Source organism: Amblyraja radiata, chromosome 11, assembly GCF_010909765.2.
Source record: "Amblyraja radiata isolate CabotCenter1 chromosome 11, sAmbRad1.1.pri, whole genome shotgun sequence".
In the NCBI taxonomy this organism is placed as follows: domain Eukaryota; kingdom Metazoa; phylum Chordata; class Chondrichthyes; order Rajiformes; family Rajidae; genus Amblyraja; species Amblyraja radiata.
Window position 1 is genome coordinate 27496586 of NC_045966.1, and position 26557 is coordinate 27523142.

Here is a 26557-nt window from a genome sequence, read left to right on the forward strand (position 1 = left end):
CAACCCCACTCCACTGCACTACGAGTGAAAAAGACCCATGACGACCAAATTTTACTTGCGGAAAAATTTTCAATATCCTGAAAGTTTTTCCGCGACCTAGCTGATGCCGCGAGTAGGCGGGAACCTCCCTCGAGCATGAAGATGAGTTCCAGCCACCTCATACGACCTCCTAGGACCTCGTGTCGACCATGCTGCGAGCTTGAGTCCATGACAAACTCGCAGCTTAGATTGCCCAAGTGGGACAGACCCTTGAATGCGGTAAATAGGAAGTGTTTTTGACCAAAGAATAAATCAAGCAGCAATCAATGAAGCAGTTAAACATTTATTGGCAGTTCTTTTACACTTCTGGTTCACTTAAAATAAGACATATTTTGTCTGAACACAGATTTTCATGAGCTACATAGGCATCATTTAGTAAAATTTGTATTTTGGTATATAAACTAAATACCTTGATTTTTTTTTCTCTCTAATCTTGCATGACGTCATATCAGGAAAATAAAGTCCTGAAAGCAAAGAATATAGGCACAAAAATATCGTCCCTCAACTAAAGAACACTTCTATACATCTAAAGAATAGATATTTATTCATAGCAATATTTGAAAACAAATACTGTAACATTCAGCAGTTCATATTCTTTAAGATATCAGTAGTAAATATAGCACTTCCCCCTCCAAGTCAGAAAACATCAATACAAGTTTAGAAAATATAAATTAAAGACTTGTTCGTATATTTGTACTCCTGAGTTCATGAAGAAATAATGGGTTCCAATCTCCCTCAGGATGGCTCAGAAGAAAAAGGGAAAAATTTGACAACCTTGTTTGGAGAACTTGGACTCTGACAATCTGCTTCTTCACCAATTTTAAAGAAGTTCTCTTGATCTCTTTTCTTCTGGGTCAATTCTTCCTCCAAAGCCTGCATGAAAAAGATCACTATTAAATATCTGACAAAACATTCAAAAGCCCCCCAAAGACTAACAATAATGCTAAATTCATCAAAACCATTCATCTTTTTAATGTTTTACAAAGCACCTCATTTCAATGAACACAGGCACTGATATTCACTGATGACTCTGCAACATTTAATTTCAGACAACATTCAGGTATGGGTAATTATGTGGCAAGTAATATTCATGCCATAAATGTCAGGCAACTGTCAATTGATAAACTAATCATCAATCTTGTAATGTAATTGCATTGCTATCAGATCCTCCCACTACCTGTATCATGGTTACCATTGACCAGGGGCATAACTGGATCAGCCACATAAATATTATGACTATAATTGGAGATTAGAGACAATTTATTTTGACCAGTCAACACATCTATGTTTACACATCATGCAAATTCTTAATTCCAAATTGGTTATCTTAGAGTATGTTCTGATGCACTTGGAATTCATCTATTGAGATTCAGCCTTGAGATTCATCTATTCTGCTGTCCCCACTTTAGTGGGAATTTAACATGCTTATGATATAAATATACAAGATGCAACCACAGCAGAGCAGACAGTCTGAAGAAACATATTGGGACAAAATGCATTTTGGAACATTTCTATTCCAGGAACATTTCAAAATCCAGTTCAAGAATATAATTCCCCTTCCCTTCAATGTGAATCATTAACATTCTGTGATATTTATATTCCTTTAAAACTTAACCCAAGTATTTGCTCAGTTCATTTCTAGAGTGCTGACAAGATAGTGAATTTGCAAGATCATTGCATTCAATATAATGTTCAGCATATTTAAACAAGATAACAAGCCTTTATTGGAATTCTCCACATTTGATACATTTAACTGAGACATGAAAAGCCTCCCCTAAAATTTGAATGACTTTTGGCTTCAATCGAGAAGCAGTCTAACTTTATATATACACAGATTGATTAGTAGGAGTGGGTGTTCCAATCCCTAAGATTTCACTACGATTGACATTCTTGGGTATGACCACTAGGTGAATTTGCTACCAATCAGACACCTTCAGTTGTGTACCTCAACGTCACTGGGTGTTTCGGCCTTTCATCACAAGACACCCTCAGTCGAGGCAGGCACACCACAGGGTGATCAGCCCTGGGTGTGTATCTTATTTTAGCCTCTAGATGGTCACGTGGCAGCCCAGACAGCATCTTTCCTCTTCAGCCACAGCCAGTGACTGCTCCGTTCGGCGGCATTGGCAAGTTCGTTTATTGCCCTCCTTTGTGCCTGCTCTTTGACTCCTACTTCCCTCAGGAGCCTTGCGGTGGAACTGGCTACAAAGCCCCTGCACCCTACCTCCACTGGACACACCCTTACATTCCAACCTCTCTCCTCTGCTGCAAGGTTTGAATATCGAAGCTTTTTCCTTTCATAAGCATCGTCCACAGCCTCCTCCCATGGGACCGTCAGCTCAATGATGAAAACACGCCAACAGGAGTTGGACCAGAGAACGAGGTCTGGTCACAGGTTGGTAACTGCGATTTTAACTGGGAACGAAAGCCTCTGGCCTAGGTCAACACGCATTTCCCAGTCCCTGGCTGTGTTCAGTGGGCATGAGTTGAGAGGCAAGGGGTTAGTCCTCTGTTTCTCTCCTTCCCGGATGAAGGATGGTATTTGCGGGAATGTTATCTGGGCATTGATAGGCATGGCGTTGGTGGTAACTCTTGCATTCCCTTCAAGATGTGAACTACAGTCACTATTGCAATAGATGTGCAGCAGCTATTTTGTGAGAGAAATAGTGTTGCAATCCAATTTTAGTGAAAAACTAGTCTAAGTGGGTCCCGTTGGGTCCCAGTCACACGGGAGGCCTAGTCCCCCAATGAGGCCTATTCCCCAACGCAATATTCCACCACTCACCCGTTCCCCCAACGCAATATTCCACCACTCACCCATAGCCCCTAACTGCGCAAGTGGGGCTAATTTCCCCTCATCCCCCGAGCGCTCCATCCCCCTCCTCTTCATGTGTGGGAGGGGAGGGGGGGGTGGGAAGTGCGGTGTGTGGCGGGGGAGGGGTGGTGTGGGGGGAGAGGGGGTGAGGGGAGGTGTGTATGTGGGCAGGAGGGGTGTGGGAGATTTGTGGGAGGGGTGTGTGTGTGGGAGGGTGTGTGTGCGCGGGAGTGGTGTGTGGGGGGTAGGGGTGTGAGCGGGCGGGAGGGTTTGTGGGAGGGGTGCGTGTTGTGTGCGTGTGTGGGGGCGGGTGTGTGTGTGTGTGGGGGCGGGGATGTGTGTGTGTGTGGGGGCGGGGATGTGTGTGTGTGTGGGAGCGGGGATGTGTGTGTGTGTGGGGGCAGGGGTGTGTGTGTGGGGGCAGGGGTGTGTGTGTGTGGGGGCAGGGGTGTGTGTGTGTGTGTGTGTGTGGGGGCAGGGGTGTGTGTGTGTGGGGGCAGGGGTGTGTGTGTGTGTGTGTGGGGGCAGGGGTGTGTGTGTGTGTGGGGGCAGGGGTGTGTGTGTGTGTGGGGGCAGGGGTGTGTGTGTGTGTGGGGGCAGGGGTGTGTGTGTGTGGGGGCGGGGGTGTGTGTGTGTGTGTGGGAGCGGGGATGTGTGTGTGTGTGGGGGCAGGGGTTGTGTGGGGGGAGAGGGGTGTGTGGGCGAGTTAGCTCTGAGAAAAGACGGGGAAGAGAGGGGGGGGGGCATCACCGGGGAGGGGGGAGGAGCCAGCAAGGGGGACCAGAGGGGTAGTGGCTGGAATGGTGGTGTGATGGGGACTCACAGCAGTTGCTGGTCATTCTGCTCCGCCGGGATTCCGTTTGGCGAAATCTCCGACTCTGGGCTGGGTTTCCGACACTGGGCTGCTGCTTGGGGCGGGGCTGCTGCGGGTCCCTCTGAAAGTCTGGTTGGAAACCTGTGCCGGCCATCCTCAGCTCCACTAAAGACGCGATGGCGCAGAAAGGGGCGGCACCTCCCGGGGAGTGACAGAAGAGACTAATCCGCGCGGCGCTGGAAGGCAGGAGAAGAGATCGATCTGCGCACGCGCGTTTTTAGAAGATTTTTGAACCTCGCTAACTTTTGCGACATTCAACCGATCGGAATGAAGGTGCAGCATAGGAGAACGGTGAGTGAACAGGCAAAATATCATAGCTCTATCGCACAAAAATTTGCACAAATAGAATGACTGCCAAACCAGAAGATAACAAGATCAGTTTTAGTTATGTATAGATAGAATGTAATAGAAAGATCAGGATTCACTGTGGTGTAGTAGTCTGTGAATGTTTCTTTAGACAGTCCTAGACAGAGATGCCCCGACGTTCACATTAGCACTAATGTCCAGACAGCAAATTATACTGCTTTTCATCTGTATAGGAAAAGGCTTCAAGATACTCATGAAACCCAATTTGGCATAAGGGATCTTGTCTGAATAGCTTCCAGTCCTTTAATTCTGGCACTAGGAATCCTGCTCGTAGGCCACTTAATTTAGGTATGTTGCAAAACCTACCTTAAGCGTCGCTGCAGATCTGTCCCAGCCCGTGTGTGAGATTATGGCGCCGTTTAGAGGGGGGCGGGTTTAAAACGCGATTTTCCCTAGGCTGTTCAAATCGAGCTTGTTCAGCCTACCTCAGTTGCTGACGAAAAATCACTTGAAGTTTCGCTCGCTGGAGCTATTTTTACATTTTACGGGTTTATTTAATTATTATAGTAAGTTAAAAATTAACCTCTAAATCCGCGACCGCCGACAACGGGTCGGATCTCATACAGGGGACAACGGAAGGTAGGTTGTTTATTTTTACATTAAAAAGCGCTTCTTAAGATCCCTTTATACAAAGTTTTATGTTGCGAGTAGCTAATTTGGGGACCCATTAAATCCCGCAGTATTTTTCTGGGCATTTGGGGCACAAATCTACCGCAATGTGAACGTTCTAAACCAGCGCGTTCCACAGGATCCCACTCGAAAGCTGATGGCCATTAATTTACAGCAATTGAACACTAAATTCCTTCCATTTGGCCTATAAATTAATGTAAATGAGATTTAAAAATCATGTTTTATTGTGAATTCTTTGTGAATATTATTTGGACACTTAGGCTATTTAAAAATGTTAATCATTTCTTAAGAAATGGATAGATGTTTAGATCTAGTAATTGAAGTTTGGAATTAGCTACAATTGGTTAACTAACTAATTATATGCTTTAATTTCAGGTCATTCAAGTAAGATTATTTTATATTTGTATCAGAATGCTTCAATCTATGACAACTGAAAATTTCATTCAGTTCTCTTAATTTTTAAGAAAGTTATGGGCTTTTGACTGTCCACGATCACAGCTTTTTTGTTATGTCCATAGAAAATCAATAGGGAACAAGATTTCCGAGTATGAAAATGGCCATAACTTTTTAAATACTTGAGATATGAAAGTGAATTAGGTGTCAAATTAAACTTCGTTTTATGCTTTATCTGACGGGATAAATTGCAGACTTGATTTTTAAAATCTCAAAATGTTGTAACATTGCTACTTAATTCTAAAAACTGCAGCAAAGCATTAGAGAAGGGATTTTACCAGGAAAATTAACCGTAACTAGACCAAGTGTGGCCTGTCCCCCAACAAAATATTCCAGGCTGAGGGGTTCCCGTTGTTACGCGAGTCACGGCAACTCTCCCCCAACTGCACCTCGCCATCCCTCTTCCTACCCCTATCCTCCTCCCTCCCCCCTCTTCACCCTCCCTCTTCTTTCCCCTCTGCTCCTCCCCTCCCCCACCCTCAGTCACTTCCTCCCTCCATAAACACTCTCCCCTCCCTACCCACCTCCTCCCTCTATCCCCCTGCTTCCCCACTCCTCACTTCCCCGCTAGCCCACTCCCCCACCTCACGGCCCCCACTTTCCCCTCCCACTTCCCTCCTTACTCCCTCCACTCCCTCTATCCCACTGCTCCTCCACTTCTCACCTCCCCCTATCGCACCCCCCCCACAATGAAAATTGCAATGTTTAAAAAAAAATGAAACTTCCCCCTATCCAACCCCGTGATTTTCATTACAATGAAAACCACGGTTTTTCTGTAAAATAACCTAAACACAATGTTAGCTGTGTGAATGAAAACGGAAGAATTTGATTAAAACCGAGTTATTTTTGAAAATCGCGATTTTTAATGTAAATGAGATTCGGGATGCCATTGTGACATCATTGTCATGTTGAACGCTGCTGACGGGCCGGGCAAGTGGAAAAGTGGTTTGAAAAGTGATTTTTGTAAAGTTTAAAATGTCAATAACTTGCATAACATCAATCCGAACGAAATCGGTATCTTTTACATCCTAGGACAATGGTGAGTAAGGTGGGCCAAAAATTGCAGTGCTATCATGTACCGTTTGCCTTGCTTGCACCCCAAAGGAATTTTCTGCAGCAGGCTTTCAAATTAAACACATAACCCATTGCAGATGGACTGTCCAGAATATCCGAATGGACTTCCTTTACTTGCTAGTTAAATGCATTCATTTGGTGTTAACTGAAGGATAGATATTGAACAGAATGAATTAGGAAATCAACCAGGTATGTAGCACCAAAACTAACCAATTCATCAGACCTTCTTAGGAACTTGTACCTTTGACAGAAAATCTGATGTTCAACAGGGTATATTAATATTTTACTACTTACTACTTTTCTTGGCCTCAGCTTCTCTTGCCATTCCTTGTGTTGTCGGTTGTGATTTTCATCAAGTGCTTTTAACTTCTGGTTTTCATGTTCAATCAAAAGATGGCACTTTTCGTTCTAAATGAATAAATGAGGGATAATTAAAGTTGTGCATCCAATTATTTATTTCCACAGAACTTGCTAATTATGCTCTATCGAGTATCCGAAAGGTATTGTACAAGTGATTTAACCTGTAGTTACTGTCAATCTACAATTAGTCATTAAAGCAAATCATTGGCATTTACAGAGCAAAAGCAATTTGCAAAAGCAAACGGAAGCAAATTGTTCCAAAATAAATATTTTTTTCATCCATGCCTTCAAAAAGGTAAAGGTACAACAAAGATGCAACAAATTCTATTTAATGCAAACATTGGCTACATTTGTGTGTAATATTAGTACAGTTACAATGATTGGCGATTTGCTGGCAAAATCTATTAATCATCGTTCAAAGAGATTATTGTTGATAGCGATTCTACTGATTTAATTTTTTTTCAAATGTGCCTTATGCAATAGTATAGTTACTTAGAATCAAGCTTAATAGTTGTTTTATGCAAGATAATTTAAGAGGAATTCAAATATATTTAGCTGCAAAAATAGAATGGCCGGGTTACAGTTTGCCAAGAAGTACTTAAAAGAGCAACCACAGTTCTGGAAAATGGTACTGTGGACAGATGAGACTAAGATTAACTGATATGAGAGTGATGGCAAAGAGCAAAGTATGGAAGAGAGAAGGAACTGCCCACGATCCAAACCATACCACCTCATCTGTGAAACACAGTGGTGGGGTTGTTATAGCCTGGGCATGTATGGCTGCTGAAGGTACTGGCTCACTTATCTTCATTGATGATACAACTGCTGATGGTAGTAGCATAATGAATTCTGATATGCATAGTACATCCTATCTGCTCAAGTTCAAACAAATGCCTCAAAACTCATTGGCCGGCGGTTCATTCTACAGCAAGATCCCAAGCATTACTACTAAAGCACAAAGGAGTTTTTCAAAGCTAAAAAATGGTCAATTCTTGAGTGGCCAAGTCAATCACACGATCTGAACCAATTGAGCATGTCTTTTATATTAAGAGAAAACTGAAGGGGATTAGCCTCCAAAACAAGCAAAAACTAAAGATGCTGCAATACAGGCCTGGCAGAACATCACCGGAGAAGACACCCAGCAACTGGTGATGTCCATGAATCACAGACTTCAAGCAGTCATTGCAAGCAAAGGATATGCAACAAAATACAAAACATGACTACTTTCATTTACATGACATTACTGTGTCCTAAACATATTGGTGCCCTGAAATGGGGGAACCATGTATAAACACTGCTGTAATTTCTACATGAAACCAAAATGTATAAAAATGCCTTTTATTAAAATCTGACAACGTGCACTTTAACCACATGTGATTTTTTCTATTACAAATCTCAAATTGTGGAGTACAGAGGCAAATAAATAAATGATGGGTCTTTGTCCCAAACATTATGGAGGGTACTGTATGTGGGAACCACAGGAGACGGGCAAGGTATTAAATTAATATTTCTTGCCTTTTATCATGGAGAAAATTGTGGAAGCTAAGGAATGAAGAGCAATCAAGATTGATGCATTGGAACACATTGGCATTACAAGAGAGGGAGTGATGGCGGTCTTAAGGCTATAAGGGTGGATAATCCCCCAAGGCCACTCCATTGTAACCAATGGCATTGATGGGAGTTAGGGAAGGAATTATCTGGGCCCTGGCAGAGATATTTGCAGCATCTTTAGCCACAGGGAAGGTAACAGAAAATTGGAACATGGCTATTGTTGGGCCTTTATTTGAGAATGGCTACAGCAACAAGCCAGGCCAGTGAGCCTGACATCAGTGGTGGGAAAGTTACTGGAGAGGATTCTGAGGGATAGGAACTGGCAGCATATGGTAAGGCAAGGACTGGTAAGAAATACTCAGCACGGCTTTGTGTGGGCACAATTAGGTATCACTAATTCCATTGAGTTTCTATTTGACGAAATGAGGAAGAGGATTGATGAGGGCAGGACTTTAGCAAGGCCTTTGACAAGGTCCTCCACGGTAGGTTAATGCAAGGTTAAATCACATACGATCCAAGTTGAGCCAGCCAATTGGATATAAAATTAGGTTGGTGGAAGGAGTCAGAGGGTGGTAGTGGAGGGTGTGGTTGTGATTGGAGGCGTGATCAGTGGTACTCAACGGAGAACAGTGCACAGTCCACTGCCGTTTGCCATCTATATTAAAAATTTGGATGACAATGTTGTTAACATGGATAAGTTTGCAGATGACACCAAAATGAGTGGTGTAGAGGACAATGAAGAAGGTTGTATAAGATTAGAACAGGATCTAGATGAACTGAGGAAGTGGGGCAAGGAATAGCAGATGACATTTAGCTCAAACAAATGCTAATTATTGCACTTTGGCAAGTTAAACTAGAGCAGGATTTGCACAGTAAATGGCAAGACCATGAAGAATGTTGTAAAACAGTGACCCCCAGGGGCGCAGATTATAATTGTGTATAATCTTTCCTTTGACAGGATAGCACACAAAAAGCTTTCACTGTACCCGACAATAAACTAAACTAAAAAAGTGGCAACTCTGGTAGAAATGGTGGTGTTAAAGCCATTCGGCACATGTCTTCAATGGTGAAGGCATTGAATTCAGGAGTTAGGATGTTATGTAGCAGCTGTACATATAACACAAGACCAGACTTGTTAGTCCTTGTCGCTCAGTTATCGGATGTTAAACTGGAAAGCCTGCAGAAACGATTTAAAAGGATGCTAGAGGGACTGGAGGGGTTCAATTATAAGGTGTCTTTTTTTTTCCCCCATGGAGCACAGGAGGCTGAGGGGTGATCGTGTGAAGGTATATAAAATCTTAAGGGGTATAGAAAAGGTGGATGGTCAGTGCTTTCCCCAGGGTTGGGAAGTCCAAATCAAGAGGGTGCAGATAAGGCAAGAGGGGAAAGATTTGAAAGGACCCAAGGTGCAATTTTTTCCCACATAGAATGCGGTGGGTATGTGGATCAAGCTGCCAGATGAACCTGTGGGAGTACAATGTTTAAAGGATATTTGGATAGGATCATAAATAGAAAAAGTTTTAGAAGGATATGGGCCAAGTTCAAATAAACATCCTAGTTAGCAGTGACATGTTGGACTCGTTTCTGTGTTGTCCAACCTTGACTATCTTTGGCACAGCTTTTCCCACTACCAAAAGCATCTATGAGATGCTGCAAGGTACACAAAATTGCTGGGGAAACTCAGCGGGTGCAGCAGCATCTATGGAGCGAAGGAAATAGGCGACGTTTAGGGCCGAAACCCTTCTTCACCCATTGTCTCTGCATGTTCGTGCCCCACCGAACTCATCTCCACATACCTTGACTCCATCCTATCCCCCTTGGTCAAATCCCTCCCCACCTATGTTCTAGACACCTCAGACACTCTCCGCCGCCTCCATGCATTCCACTCTCTGGGCCCTCACCCCCTCATCTTCACCATGGATGTCCGGTCACTCTACACCTCCATCCCCCACCAGGATGGCCTCGGAGCCCTCCGGTTCTTCCTCGACCAGAGGAGAAACCTATACCCAGCCACTGACACTCTCCTCCGCTTAGCGGAGTTGGTCCTCACCCTCAACAACTTTACATTTGACTCCTCCCATTTCCTCCAAACACAAGGCGTAGCTATGGGCACACGCATGGGCCCCAGCTACGCCTGCCTCTTTGTCGGGTACGTTGAACAATCCTTGTTCGAGACGTACCAGGGCCCCATCCCCGACCTCTACCTCCGTTTACACCCTCTATGAAATGCTGCATCCAGAAGGTGGCATCTGTCATCAAGGATCTGCACCATCCAGGCCATGGCAATTCTCATTCTTACCATCGGGTAGGAGGTACAGTAACCCAAGGTCTCACACCACCAGGTTCAGGAACAGCTACTTTCCTACAACCATCAGGTTCTTAAACTGACTTGCACACCCTAATCCTACCTCAACAATGGAGCACCATGGATCAACTCTTGCACTAAAGTGGACTTGTTTTTTCTAATTCTTTTGCACTAATGTCTTATTTTTGTATCTATTTTTTTTCTTTTATCTGTCTTGTATAATTTATATTTTTTAGGTGCTGACTGAGTCCATGTGTCGGTGATGCTGCTGCAGGCAAGATTGTCATTGTACTTGTACCTCATACCTCACTGTTATTGTGCAGACGATAATAAACTGAAATGACTGAATCATTCTATTGTACATATTTCTTGTCTGTTGCAAGTCCTTATCATACATTGTGTTCATATTTTTGAATAGCTCAGATAGCTATGGTGTTTGCCAGCGAATAGGACAATGTTGCATTTTGCCATATAAAACAAGAACAGATGGGGAAAAAGTGCAAATTTCACACAGAGGGAGCAATGATAATAAAGTATGGCAGCAATCCAGACAAAGCTGGCTGCATGTAATGATACCCATCACCACTATTAGGAATCAGACAAAAATGATCTACTGAGTTTCTGGTAAGGATGCACAGGCAACTTTAAAATGTGCAAGATAAGCATCAAATTGTTTCTGCTACAAAAAGCATATTGGCTGAGAAATTATATCATGAAGTGCAGTCTATTTTAGCACAGTATGATTGAAGATATATTTCCCGCAGGGTGAAGTTCGATAACAATCATTTCCACATGGCTGGGTACCACTCCAGCATTTAAAATGGCACCTCCTAGTATCACATATGTACAATACAAGGACAGAAACAGGGGCCGACTATTCAGCATCTTGTGCCATCTCTCCATTCAACAGGTTCATCGTTGATCTTTTGCCTCAGCACCATTTCCCTGTCCTTCCCCGTTATCCCTCAAATCCATAAATCTACTGATTTGCTTAATTTCACAAACCTCCCCATCCCCTTCTCGGGTAAGGAATTCAGAAAATTCATCATCTTCTGTCCTGAATGGAAGATTTCTTATATTGCATCCGTCACCCAATTTTTAATCCTTATTGCAAAGGCATCATGGAGGCCAAATAATTCGCTATATTTAAGGTGGTGAGAGAAAAGTATTTGAAAGATCAATGGATTGAGGGTTATGGGGAAATGACAGAAGTTATAGCCAGCACAGATGGACCATGATTATATTGAATCATAGGGCAAGGCTTAAGGGCCGAGTGACGCCAACCTTCTCATTTATTCCAGATAATATCTTACCAATCTCACCTACATAATTGACGTAGTCTTTACACTGGTCCTCACCATTATTAACCTTCGGATCCATTCATTTAACAGCACCTTTTTAAACTAAGTGCTAATTTGTTCAGTTGCTCAATCATTCTGGGCCTATTCCCCACTCTCCAGGTTTGTACTTCTTCCATAAATACGACCACAAAAAATGTTGCTTCAGACAAACTTGTCGTGAAAAAGTCCATGTTATCCCAGTGCACTTTGGTGTGCAGCACTGGATTGAGACCCTATCCTTCTTCCTTCATCTCACACCCTCTCATTCACCTATTCCAGCCAAATCTGCAAATTGGCCCCGACCTCCATCACCCCATGTCTTATGTTTATCATAAGTGAAGATAAATCTGCAAATTGGCCCCGACCTCCATCACCCCATGTCTTATGTCTATCATAAGTGAAGATATTTAGTCTAGCAAGTCTCAAACAAATTATAAATTTCAAATTCATTACCTGCAGTTGCTGGAGCTCATGGATGTTATTCTCACAAGTCAGCTGCATGTCTCTCATCTGGCTGTCGTGTTTCATTTGCTGATTTTGCTTTTCCATCTTTTGCCTCTTATCTTCCTGTTGTCCAAACTATTTGAAAGCAAAAATCATACCGTGAGTTAAGGAATAAGAAGGATTTACCAATAGTGGTTAGGTTATCCGAAGTTATGCTAACCATTATCCACCCAGCACAATTATGCCATCATAAAGGAAGCCCATCTACGCCTTTACTTTATTAGAAGATTGAGGAGATTCGGTACATCAACAAACACCTTCCTGAACCTCCACAGATGTTTGAAAGAGAGCATATTGACAAATTCCATCACAGCCTGGTTCGGTAACTCAACCTGGTTCAGTCCAGGAACAAAGATTACAAAAAGTGGTGAACACTACCAGGTCCATCGGCGCTACTGACCTACTCACCATCAAAAAGGATCTACAGGAGGTCCTGCCTCAGAAAGGCAGCCAGCATCAAGGACCCACATCACCCTGGCCATGATCTCATTTCACTCCTGCCATCGGGTAGGTGGTAAAGGAGTCTGAAAATTGATCTTCGAGTTCAGGAACAGTTACTTCCTATCAACCATCAGACCCTTGAACTACAAACACGAACTAAACTAAAATGTTGTCCTGATTACACTAGGGCCTTTGGACTTTTGTTTCCACTAATATTGTTTTTTATATTTATTGAACTTTCTTTTGCTTATTGTGTTATCTATGAGTACTGTGTTTACAGACCTGTTGCACTGCTACAAGAAATAATTACATTGTTCTGGTTTCAGTACATATGACAATGAAACACTCTTGACTCGCAGATGAGAGATTAGCTTGTATTGCTAGCCACCATTATTCTTCAAACAGAAACATATTACACACAAGCTGCTCTGTTGTATTTCTGCAGCAGTAGAGAATCTTTCTTGAAATTTTCATTTCAAATTAAAATCATATTGGTATATGGAGAATGTAAATGTTTAAAGATCCCCTTCCCAATCTATGATAAGTATACCCATCAGATTGAAAACTGAGGAAGTATCCTGCAGCCCATCTTTTAACCAGAATGGGTGGGGGGGGGGGGGGGGGGGGGGAGGGGGGATCACAGGGAGAAAGAACTGGTGGCTTTAAGTATAATTTAGATTAAATTATTCCTTTTAAAGATTGCACATTCATAAAAGTACATTGCTTGGTGTCACGTCTAGATCATCAGAATCAGATGTTTATGGGCTCTTGGCTCACTACCAAGACGACCACAGAGTGGACTCATTCTTTGAAAATAGATCACTGACACGATACTAATGCCGTCCTTTCCGTAGCTGTTAAATTGAGGAATTACCTGATCATTTAGAAGGCTACAAGGGACCCCATGGCAAGCATTTGTAGATGAAAAGGGAAGGATGGTTGAAGTGATGGTCAATATTGATCTTATAACCTTAATCGCTGAGAGAAACTGGCAAATTATTTCAAAACTGATCCATATTAATTATCTACTACAGTTTAGACAGCAATTAAAAAAAAATAATCAACCATTCTCCATCGGGAGATATTGAAAGCAGTATTTATTTGTTATTAAAACAATTAATGGATGCAACTAATGCCACAAAAGATCTTATTGGCAACATAATACTACTCATTTTATACATTTTCCTCAGATCTCTCTAAATGGGCACGTGTGTCAATTCAACATGTTCCGAATTTCAACATTGCCAAATCAGCAGATGGAACCAGCAGATTTTTAAATCATTGAAAGGAACCCATTGGTTTCACTGGCAATGTGAAACAGCCACTTTGCTGAATCCCTGCAGTTCAGATTGGCAAGATTTAATGACTGAAGGATAAACTGAAGAATAAGAATATACAATTAAACATTTTCTCCAATGAGCGGTGTTCAGTATAATCAAAATACTAGAATAAATGTAATTACATGTAATAAATTGTTTACGTAGAAATTTAATGCAATTTTTGCATCTTTAGAAAAATCACCCGCTGAATCCACCAAGCAAATGGCAAGCATATGGAGCATGGGCCACACAGTTACCTGCTTGATCTTATCTCTGTGTTCTGTGTGACTCCCTGCAGAGTTAATGCGCAAACTCTTCTTGTACATCACCATTCTGGTCTTCCCTTCACTTCTTTGTATTTTAGGAAGTCTGTTCTTCTCCTGTTGCTGCCTGGTCTTTAGCTGCTCAATCATTCGTTGATTATAACGCTGCATCTGTTCCAACTCCTTTGGGATTTAACCAAGCAAACCAACAAGATGAGATAACACATGCAAACAATGTTTATACAGTTAAAATCCACTATAGAAAGTTGAATATACTGTTTGAAATCATTTTTCATTGTGACATTCTTTATTATATATTCCCCTTTGGATGCTCCAGCCTCCCAATGGCACTACTCAGTTTCAATAGTTTTCATGAAACTAATCCTATAAGCCCTTCTTCACTGGTGAGTTAGAATACAAAGGGCCTGCTAAGTACTTGACTGAGAAAAGATATCGCAGCCAAAATTCATCATGGCAAATGTTACAGATCAAGGTGTGCAATGATATATCTTCCAGATTTCAGGACAGTAAAGCCATTTGGAGATCAACAACTAGATTAATGTAGCAGGATACCAGCAATGCATTTACCCATACAACCTGGTACCTTGCATCCTTTAATTACTCCAACAGCACTTCCCACACCCACAATCTCTACCACCAAGAATATAGGCTTCAGACATATGGAATAAGAAAACCTGCAAGCTTCACACATTCTTGACTTGGAAAGTATCTGTTCCTCCTTTTTCGCTGTGTCTAAATCCTGAAACCTCCTACCCAACCCTGTCGGAGTTTATTCACTAGATGGACCACCGTAGTCCAAGGAATGTTCATAAGGGTAATAAACATTGTTTTTAACCAGTGGCACAGATCCAAAAAATGTTTTAAAAGATGTTTATGGACCGAAGTTCAGAGCACCACGTATGTATAATCTTGACAAAATAATCCAATATAACAAGCTCATTTGCTAAAATAAAGTAAAACTATTCAAAAATGTATCGACAATACCAATAGCTATTCACCTAACTAGATCAAGTCACATGTAAAAGGCACTTTAATTGGCTTTTCCCCATCAAATTCAGCATAAAGGGCCTGTCCCACTTGGGCGACCTAATCCACGAGTTCTGGTGAGTTTGCCCTCGACTCATACTCGCAGCATGGTCGACACAAGGTTGTAGGAGGTCTTTGTAACTCTCCCTCATGCTCGAGTGGTCTCCGCATACTCGAGGCCTCAACTAGGTTGCGGCGTCATTTAAAAATATGTTAAAAAATGCCCGCGAGTTAAAAAAAGGTCGCCATGGAACAAGACCAATACTTTTTTTACTCGTTGGTTTAGTCGTAGTAGGTCGGCATGTTAGTCGTAGGTAATCGAGGGTAGTCGAAGGAAGTCGTAGACATTCTTCATCATAGTCGAAGGAGGTAGTCTTCACTCTCCACTCTCCGGTGTCCAATTTTCCCGGTCAAAGGAGGTCTTCTACATAGTCGAAGGAGGTCTTCAACATGTAAATTTTGCAAACTCTTCTAAACTAGTCAATTAGGTCGCCCAAGTGGGATAGCCCCTTAAAGCTTCTTCCACCTGCCCAAAGACTTAACATTTACTGATATTGACATCATGGAAAAAAAAGATAGAGATATATAGAAAATTGCTATTTTACGATTATAGATCTACAAATAAAATTATATACTCAAAATTCCTGTCCTTGTGCAAAGTTTCTTACAGAACTTATGCTATAAATATCCCTCTGGAGATCACAATAATTGAATATGGCAATGTTAAGAAGATTAAAAGCTATTAGCATAACATTTCAGATACATTGCATGATATTCTTTAGCGCTGTCTCAGAAAAGAAAATCACATTGATGAAGTGGAACAAAGTTGATACCATTTCAAGGTCACAGCAGACCATTCTGACAACTTAGCATCACCAGCTGTAATCACCTTTGCAGGCCTAAGTGCCATAGAAACATAGAAAATAGGTGCAGGAGTAGGCCATTCAGCCCTTCGAGCCTGCACCGCCATTCAATATGATCATGGCTGATCATCCAACTCAGTATCCCATCCCTGCCTTCTCTCCATACCCCCTGACCCCTTTAGCCACAAGGGCCACATCCAACTCCCTCTTAAATATAGCCAATGAACTACCTTCTGTGGCAGAGAGTTCCAGAGATTTACCACTCTGTGTGAAATGGGCAAATGGGCGAATCATTCTCCAGGCAAGACTGCTCTGATGCCACTCAAGAATCAGTGCCATGCTGTTTAAAAAAACCCCAGTATCATTGGGCCCCCAAAACAGCCAGAGGATCAGAGCAGTTTGCAGCCCAGCATTAAATCATACGTATGATTTTCCTTTATTCTCTAAAGGAAAATTTCTCCCCCCCCCCCAAAAAGCCACAGCACTGTGCCATCTTATTCCTAAATGTTCTTTTAGCATGGAAGAGGACCCACTTTCAATACAATTCTGTGACCAAAACATCTGAGGTGAAAACAACATACTGCCACACTGGATGAGGTGCTTGATGGATTATTTAGGAGATGACTCCATTCTCTTGGCCTCCACCTGTTCTTACCAGAGAGTCCTAATGCATCCCTGTGTTTTTCCACCAGTTCAAATGGACATATTATACCATTTTTTTCCTGGAAGCTTTGCGGATAAACTGGTGTTCTCTTTTCACTCCTGGGACTTTCCCCGATTGACTTCAGGGTGCTTATTTGGGACCTGTTGCATTGCTATGTTTCCTTTGTTTGATGGGAAAAGCTGTAACTTTGAAATACTAATTGGAGAGTTCCTTTAACATCCATTCTTATGAAACTTTATTTAAAGTCCAAAATTAAAATTGACATAAGAAATAAATATTTTTACCCAAATTGTCTTCACCATAGTTAAATCATTGAAATGAATACTGTTTCAATCTTGTGGACAAACACGTTTGACATTATTTTTCAATACGGACTTTATTTTACCTTCTCGTGTTTCTTGAGTAATTGATGCCTTTGCAGGGTGTATTGGTCCTTTAACTGCTGTTTGAGAGACTGATGTTTCTCCTGCAGATGGTGCTCTTCAAGCTCCCAGATGGCAGCTTCCCTGTCTGCATGGAGATTGATTGAAGCATTACAACAGCATCGTCCAAAATTCTATGGCATTGGTGCCCATTGTACATTAGATCAAAAATAATGAAAGTAGTGCAAAACACACGGTAATTAATTATATACTTTATTTTCCCTCTTTCTTGAAAATTTTACACAGTTCCCTTCAGCAATTTCATTCATGCAGCATACGCGCTTGGCAATAATTCAAATTATTTCTTGGTGTATCCACATTTTACAAATCAGATATTCATTCCCAATGACATTAAACACTTTCATCTGTTGCAAAGTTGAAAATGCATTCCATTTTTACTACTGTGATACTATATACACAATAAAATATGACTGCAAAGGAGATTCTTACCTCTCACAAGCTGCTGTTTCTTTGCAAGACAGTCCCTTTCTTGGTCAGAAATTTCCTTCTTATTCTGTGCAATTATTTTTTTCAGTGCCATATCCAGCTCTTGGTGCTGTTTTGATTGAAAATTCTGTTCCTAAGTGGTTACACAAATGATTTTTGAATTGAAATAATTTTCAGGTCACTACATTAATGCGCCACCAACAACTTCATTGGGATACCTTACTCTCACCATCGGTCGTTACACCATTTGAAACACCCCAAGTATTTTTAAGTCCTTCTTTTTCATGAAAGGAATCTGATATTATTTGAATCCCGTCAATGAAATCTCTTTACAATGATAGATTATTACAGTGATAACACAATGAAAGTTTTTTTTTTTCACACAAAGGGTGGTGGATGTATGGAACAAGCTGCCAGAGGAGGTAGTTGAGGCAGGAACTATCCCAACATTTAAGAAGCAGTTAGACAGGTTCATAGACAGGACAGGTTTGGAGGGATATGGACCAAATGCTGGCAGGTGTGACTAGTGTAGTTGGGATATGTCAGCAAGTTGGAGTGTACGGCCTGTTTCCACACTATCACTTTGACTAACAGCCTTAAGAGTACAACATTAAAGAACACAAGACAATTCCAGTCATTCTAAGTGGTTTCCCTGAATTGGAAAGATGTGTGGCTTGGTAGAATGATTGGCCGCTGCAAATTGTCCCTGGCATGTGATTGAGTGGTAGAACCTCAGGTGAGTTGATGGGAATATGGTGGCTATACAATGGAATTGGTGCAGGATGAGTACAAGTTGGTACTTGATGGGTTAGTGGCTCAAAGACCTCCAGGGATTTTGATATTTGTTTGAAGAGGCTATGAGCATATTATTAAATCATTTCCACTGACTGTGTAGTAGTTGTCACCCATAGAACAGTCTTATCTTGGTGGACTGCTGTTGGGTTTGCAAGCAATGTGGCCTGCCTAATGCACCTTGACTAACTAACAGATAATCCTCCGACATTTTTTCCACCTCCAACGGGATCCCACCACTGCCCACAACTTCGCATCTCCTCCCCTTTCAGCTTTCCAGAGACCGCTCCCTCCATAACTCCCTGGTCAATTCGTCCCTTCCCACCAAAACCACCCCCTCCCCTGGTACTTTCCCTTGCAATCGCAGGAAATGCTACACTTGTCACTTTACTTTCCCCTCGACTCCATCCAAGGATCCAAACAGTCTTTCCAGGTGAGGTTGAGGTTCCCCTTTACCTCCTCCAACCTCATCTCTTGCATCCGCTCCTCTAGGTGTCAACTGCTCTACATCAGTGAGACCAAGCGCAGGCTTGGCGATCGCTTCGCCGAACACCTCCGCTCGGTTCGCATTAACCAACCTGATCTTCCGGTGGCCCAGCACTTCAACTCCCCCTCCCATTCCGAATCAGACCTTTCTGTCCTGGGCCTCACCCGCTGAGTTTCTCCAGCATTTTTGTCTCCCTTGAATAACTAAAGTCTCAGTGTCAGGAACATTGGGGGTGGAAAAGGCCACCACTTTATCCATGCACATTACCAACAAATTGAAATGGTGTAAAGACAGCATATGGTGGCTTTTCTAGTGCTTTGAGATGCCTGCTGTAGGTACTCCCGTCTCAGAAGCGTGTCTGAGCTTGTTGAGTGACGATCACATCCACTGTCTACTGATGGCTAGAATGTACACTGTGAATTAGCTTCTATAGCCACTAGAAGTAGGACCCTGGCAATGACTTTTACAAGACAAACAGCAGAGGCATTTTTGTAGTCAGACTTGTCTCCTATCTCGAAGATGCTCATGGTATCTCTTGGGTGTCTTGGCTTATTCTGCTGTTTCCAGATGTGGATGATGGGGACATAACGGAAGAAATTCTTTTGAGATTTAGGATTTCAGAAAAGGATACAATCTTCATCCAAAAATCTTATTTTTACTGTGGTAACACCTCTTACAGTATGCCAGTGAGTGGAGAAAAGATTGGTTCATTTATACCTTATTTTGTTCTGCACGTGACTTAAAGGTACTACAGTAGCAAATAACATTTTTATACACATGTGCAAAAACAGGTTCATGTAGATCATAATCATAGTTGTACTAAAACACAATGACATAATCAATGATAATCTCTTAAGCAGAATTAAGCCGTTAATGCAGTTTTATGGCCAAGCATTCTGTGCAGCATATTTACTAATATTACTAATTTATTAAAAACTAACGTTAAAAAACAGGATTTAGCATTAATAAACACTGACTACTTAAATTTTGTTATCTACATGGCTGAAAGGAACTTTTAACTTTGAAGCTAGTTCAGTCATTTCTTTAAACAATTGATCAAAGCTATAAATAGCTACAAGCAACAATTTGATATTGTGGTAACAATAAAATGAGCTTTCTTCCTCATACAAATTCTCAGTCACTCCAATAACATTTTTTAAACTAATTGTAAACCCAATTATGATTTTTTAGAAACCAAATCTTTAAAATGGATTATATGGTGTCTAATAACCAATTAGCAATTTAATTGCTGAATGGAATTATCCTTTTAGCATGAGGAAATGCACTTTAATTTTTCTGATTTATTTAGGAACTGTTTTTTCCCCCAATAAGAAAATGTCAATGATTAAAAGTAGTATTTTCTTTAGAAAATACAAAGTACAGACAACAACAGGTCATCTTTCTTCATAATGCCAATAAAAACGGTGCATTCTGATACACCAAGTTTTTCAGGACTGATCTGCAACAGTGCACCTCTGGTGTAAATGCAGGAATTTCAGGCGAGGTTTGCCTTTACATGCGGCTGGACCATATAATTGAGTGGACAAGAGAGTTACCAGATGCAACTGTAAACCAAGATTAATTCTTCTGAAGAAAAATCATGATTAGGAAAATTGTGATGTTAATCATAAATCAGCCTTGGAAATTTCCTCGAATAAGAAGAATATCAAAATGTCTTCACTTGTACATTGATAATTGTTCAACTAATACCTAGCCGTTAAAGAAAATGTGTTTTTTTTTAAAATACCAACCGTAATTCTCCAGTGTTGAATGTTGGTTGATTCTTATAAACAAATCTGTTCGTATTATGAAGACCAACAATTATCACTTCAAATCAAACGCTCATCATCTGAGACATTTATTTAAAGTGCATTTTCCAGAATCTAAATGTGAAGATCACTGCACAAAAAAGGAGACCAGCTTGATTGAATCACTTAAGAATTAAATGACAAAAACAACTTTGGTGGCTCAACATAAATTCTGGAAAAAAAAACTGATTAAAGACCCAACAGAAGTTTTGTGAGAAACTTCATTCATGAGGCAATGTGTCAGGTGTGATCCTTGCGATGGAGTCTTAATGAACACACAAGATTTAATGGGCTGTGGCCATCAGAGGTTCAGGTATGTAGTTACAGAGATATGGGAAGGCTAACACAAACTGTTGGAGTAACTCAGCAGGTCAGGCAGCATCTCTGGAGAGAAGGAAAGGATGACGTTTCGGGTCGAGACCCTTCTTAACGTGATATTGCGTTTTGTGCATGCAACACATCGGAAAGAGAGTGTAAAATGCCAATTCATAAGTGCTTCAGAACCTCTTGGGAGCAATATTTTGTTGAACAACAATGTTAAGACAATAACAAACCTTTATTTTTCCATGTTCCATTGCTTTCAAATGTTAATGGATGGAAGGCAAATTAATAATACAAGATTTTGAATATTTTATTAGTATTGAAAAAATGTTACTTTGCCTGCACTTGGGATTAGCACATTGCAACCTGTGAAATTCATTCACACAATTCCAGGAAAAAGAAATGATGCAGTGCTATTAATGGAAGAAAAAAAAACAGGATGATCAAAAACTAGGCAATTTTGCACAATTTAGAATGCCCTTGCCCCCATCTGGAATTTCAACACCTCATTTTTCAGCAGGATTTTCATTCACCCATTTTCAAATGACAACTGTATTGAGATTTGCATAATTTGTCTGAAGCAAATTCTTTTTTCACTCTCCATGGTATTAAAAAAAAATGGGATTGTTATTGGTTCAAGTTTTACTGATCCCATTTCACTAAAACAATGCTGTAAAAAAAAAGAAGAAAAAAAAAGGACTCTGCTTGTATGCTGATTTATTTGTTTTTACCAAGATCTGAGACTTCCTGGGCACTTCAACTCTCTTGTGAGGAGTCAGGGTCACATTTCATTTCAGCTTCCCAGCCGAGAGTTCGTTCCAGGTTGTTGATCTCTGCCACATCTTCCGCTTTGCCACATAAAGGGAATTAGCCCCCTTGGTCACTCACAACCGAAGACAAGAGACAGAGTGGACATGCATTTGTCCGCATTGCAGACTTTCCTAAAGCGAAGACATTCATAAATAGCACTGTGTGTTTACTAAGACATCCCTGGCAATATCCTGCCAGAAGTGCCTGGCTGTGGACCCGAGTGTTCTCTGTGGCTCTTATGCTTACAGAACTTGGATAAAGTGGATGTTTCTGCTAGCAGGAGAGTCTAGGGCTAGAGGTCATAGCCTTAGAATTAAAGGACATTCTTTTAGGAAGGAGATGAGGAGAAATGTATTTGGTCAGAGGGTGGTGAATCTGTGGAATTCTTTACCACAGAAGGCTGTGGAGGCCAAGTCTGTGGATATTTTAAAGGGAGAGATAGATTCTTGATTAGTACATGTGTCAGAGGTTATGGGGAGAAGGCAGAAGAATGGGGTAAGGAGGGAGAGTTAGATCAGCCATGATTGAATAGCGGAGTAGACTTGATGGGCCGAATGTTCGAATTATACTCGCGTCACTTATGACCTTATAACAAGGGTCGTGCAGAAATCCACCAGCCTGCTCAGAGACCTTTAACCTCTAGGGGGCACACTTGTCACATCCCTCCCATCAGCGGAACAGCCATTCATTCATTTATCAGTAACAGTCTCCTGTAGTTTGTAAAATGGTATGACCCTTTAAGAATTACCTACAGAGAACACAGCTACCATGTTAATACTGTAATAACTAAGAACGTGCTACACAGATAATATCTCATGCTGAAACCAACATCGGTTTTAGTGCAGTCTCGGACAGAAAAAGAGTGATGATCTGTGAAGCTAGTTTTGGAATTTCCTGTTGCTAGTTCACAAACATGAGGCTCTTCCATAAAGTCGCTTTAATGCCACAGGCATCTAGCCTGTAGTTTTGGCAACTCGGTGTACTTCTTTGAATTTCCCTAGACTGAGCCAAACATGCTGTACAGTAGCATCAGTGAGTTAGTCTGCCTTGGAAATCTGGTTCCGTTTAAGGCCATAAAATAGATTTTGGAAGTAGAGTGCAGACTATATGGCACAAATGAGATCACACGGGTAGTTTAGTGCTACAGGCTGAAATATGACAATTTCTTGAGAAATCATTTTGTGCAATTGAATGGGTCATTGAATTGAATCGGGTCTATTGCTCAGCTTCTTTCAATGGCATTACTATATCACTTGAGATTTTAGTATTTGGGCTATTATAAGTCATTTTATTTTAAAGGTGCATGGCATATCAGTTTTGTTGTATTTACTTTCATAACTTATGACAATGAGATCTCAATTCAGGTTTTGGAGTTGCTACTTGGTGGAGTTGGAGTGACAATAAAACACCCTTGGCTCTTCCACTATTAAAACCATATTACAATCAAATACAATGCTCCTTAAATAAGAACTTGTTAAAATGTTTCAGCAATAGATAGGGCAGGGGCTAAATAAATATTTAATGCTATTTTCTGAATAGAATCAATTTTAAAATTTAAGGGATAGCTTTTTGGGTCCTTAATCAACTTACCAGACAACCACAATTATTGCATACAATGGATACATAAAGTTTTGCATACCTTCATGGTCTAGTAGTGAAAGAGGACTTGTCTCACAGCTCTGCTGTACAGCCACACCTTGAACCCTCAGCCTTACAAAATGCAATTTTTGCCATTCAAAGGGAGTGACTAAAGTCATTTGATCATGTACAGGCCCTTATTGGGAAATATTCTCAAATGTTTAAAATCCTTCTGCACTTTAAAAAAAACTAGTTAAGCATAGTTATTTGTGAAATTATAAGGTATGTGAAAACGTGTTAGATTGCACCAAGATATTGCAAATTTTAAACATTCTTCTAAACACAAGACAGGTTCTCGTAGAAATACAACTTCAACACATCAGTACTTGCAGAGCAAATATTCAAGGATAGTAGAAACACAATGTTTAGTGACTTTTATGGGATAGACCTGCTGTTATTTCTTGCACTTTGGTATTTTAAACCAATTGAGTTACCATTCACAATGTTAACGACACACTAAGAATTAATCCACACCCAATGCATACATGTAAACTATAGGAAAAGAATGAATAGAGATTATTTAAATCAAGTATCCAATATTAAGAGCGGCCTCTATTTTTTTTAAAAACAGGAAATATGAGAAAATTCCTTCAATATACATGACTTTGTGGAAATAAGAACCAAATTCCCAGTAGATCACCTCAGGTGCTTTAATGGAATAATAGTTTTCGTAGGTTTGCAAAGGAAAAAAAATGAGTGAAGAGAGAACAAATCAAGTTAGGAAAGGATATCCACATATGCGGTGTGTGGTTAGATCTATGAGAGGGTTAATTGTTAAATTAATTGATAGAGTAGTCATCAGTAGCACAGTGAGGAAAATCTCATTCCACTTGGGTAGTCTACAACCCAATGGTATGAACATTGAATTTTCCCCATTTTCAGGTAAAACACATCCTTGTGTTTTACCTACACCAACCAGTACATCAAGGTTCATCTTTTCCCATTCATTCCCAATCTCTTCATAACCTATATTCATCATCTACTTCGTTCCGTTTGCCAATCATCCACCCGTTTATTCTCCATTTGCCTACCTTTCCTACCCAGTCCCCCCCTTGTCTCGTCATCTAATTAACCTTCCCTTACCTGGTTCCAATTATCACCTTCATGCCTCTGTCTCTCTTCACCCCAACTTCATCTGTCTTTTTTCTTTATCCGTCTCCACCCATCATCCACCCATCCTCATCTCTATACTCACTCCTCCCCACATGGCTCCATCCGCCTCCAACCTCACCTGGTTCCACTCATCACCTACGTCCCTGTCCCACCTCTTCACTTTTGTACTGGCTATCAACCCCTCACTCTCAGTTCTGCTGAGGGTCTTGACCAGAAACATCAGCCTTCCCTTTGTCTCCACAGATGCTGCTTGACCCACTGAATTCCTCCTTTTTTTTTTGCTTATAATACATAAATAATAGAGGAAAGCAAATGAAGAGTTTTAAGCTGTGTAGGAGTGGAGAGATAAAAGGATCTCAACAAGTTTAGGCCAATTCAAATCAAGAACGGGTGGAAGCAGCTTACTTATTCAATTTTAGACCCATTTTAATTCATTATTGCTATTCGCTGCTGCTACCTGTGTTTTTTTCTTCTGTGCAAATTCTCCCATTTTTTGTTTCATGCTGTCTCTGCGTTGGTTTCTGGGAAGGTTTTCAACCTCACTCTTTACCTAATGTACAACAAAAAAGTACATGTTTTAACAGTTAACTTAATAATCTGCATCAAATGCAGAGATTTCAGGATTAAGAACGAGAGTGGTCAAACTATGTATGAAGAAGTCCACTTAACTTGGTCCACTCTGGTTAAGTGAAATAAATTGTAAAAGTATTTAGATTTTTAATTGCTTTATAAATTATGTTCCGTTATACTGCAGATTTAAATCTCAGCCATGTCTACTTTACATTGATACATAAATAATCCAGAAGTTGGATATCTAAAATAATAGAACATATAGAAAATGCTCAGCAAGTCAGGTAACATCTAATCTCCAAGAGAACCATTCTCTCTCTCTGAGACACCTTGATTAACAGTGACTAACATTCACACCTCTTTCCATTTGGGTGTAGGAACTGCTTTAACATTTGTTTTGACTCCAATATCACCACCAACTGCACATGACCCCCAATCACCCTCTCTGCCATCTTCTACCATTCCAGTTTCCAAATTCTAAGTGACATTGCTATTTAATTTCTATTTTATTTGCAACAGTCTCCACCAAATTCAGATCACAAACAAGCAAAGTTGTGTTTAGGTGTTCAAGAAGGAACTGCAGATGCTGGAAGATCGAAGGTACACAAAAATGCTGGAGAAACTCAGCGGGTGCAGCAGCATCTATGGAGCGAAGGAAATAGGCGACGTTTCGGGCCGAAACCCTTCTTCAGACTGAAGTTGTGTTTAGGCTTTGCAGGACACATCCTTTCAGTATACGTGTGAGCCCAAACTTCCAGCTAACTTTGTTACCTCTGAACTGCCTCCTGCGCAACAGAAGTTTAAGGATCAGCACATCTTTGAATGAAGCAGATTACAACCTCCTAGACCCAGCATAAGAACAGATTCAAATTATAACCAATGACCCCTTGCTTTCCTTCACACAGCAGCTGGTGCTGGCAACTCTATCCTAGTTACATCTTTCAACCTACTTTTTTCTTTGTCCATCCCTTATCACGCATCACTGTGCTTTCTGTTAACCTCTCCAACCTTCCATCCCATCACAAACCTTATCTTTCTCTCTTCAAACCTTGTCAAATCTCAGGACACAGGTGCTGGAGAAACTCAAGTGGGTCAGGCATCATCTCTGGAGAAGACCGATGGGTGATGTTTCGGGACAGGACTCTGGTCCCAACGCAAAACGTCACCCAACCATTTTTCTCCAGAGATGCTGCCGGTCCCACTGAGTTACTCCAGCACTTTGTATTCATTTGTGTAAGCCA

General features: G+C 41.0%; 1 protein-coding gene across 2 annotated transcripts in view; it reads right to left on the bottom strand.

Moving 5' to 3' along the window:
• Nucleotides 1-306: 306 nt before the first annotated feature.
• stk10 (serine/threonine kinase 10) overlaps nucleotides 307-26557 on the bottom strand; it is a 101128-nt gene continuing 74877 nt past the window's right edge. The window contains exons 13-19 of one of the 2 annotated variants that reach the window (XM_033029590.1): nucleotides 25204-25296; nucleotides 17781-17910; nucleotides 17294-17418; nucleotides 14329-14517; nucleotides 12261-12386; nucleotides 6546-6659; nucleotides 307-912 (exon numbers count right to left, since the gene is read on the bottom strand). In XM_033029590.1, coding sequence (XP_032885481.1) covers nucleotides 775-912; nucleotides 6546-6659; nucleotides 12261-12386; nucleotides 14329-14517; nucleotides 17294-17418; nucleotides 17781-17910; nucleotides 25204-25296 — 915 coding nt within the window. In that variant the 3' untranslated portion in view covers nucleotides 307-774. The remainder of the gene's footprint in view (nucleotides 913-6545; nucleotides 6660-12260; nucleotides 12387-14328; nucleotides 14518-17293; nucleotides 17419-17780; nucleotides 17911-25203; nucleotides 25297-26557) is intronic. The other variant, XM_033029591.1, reaches the window with a different exon arrangement.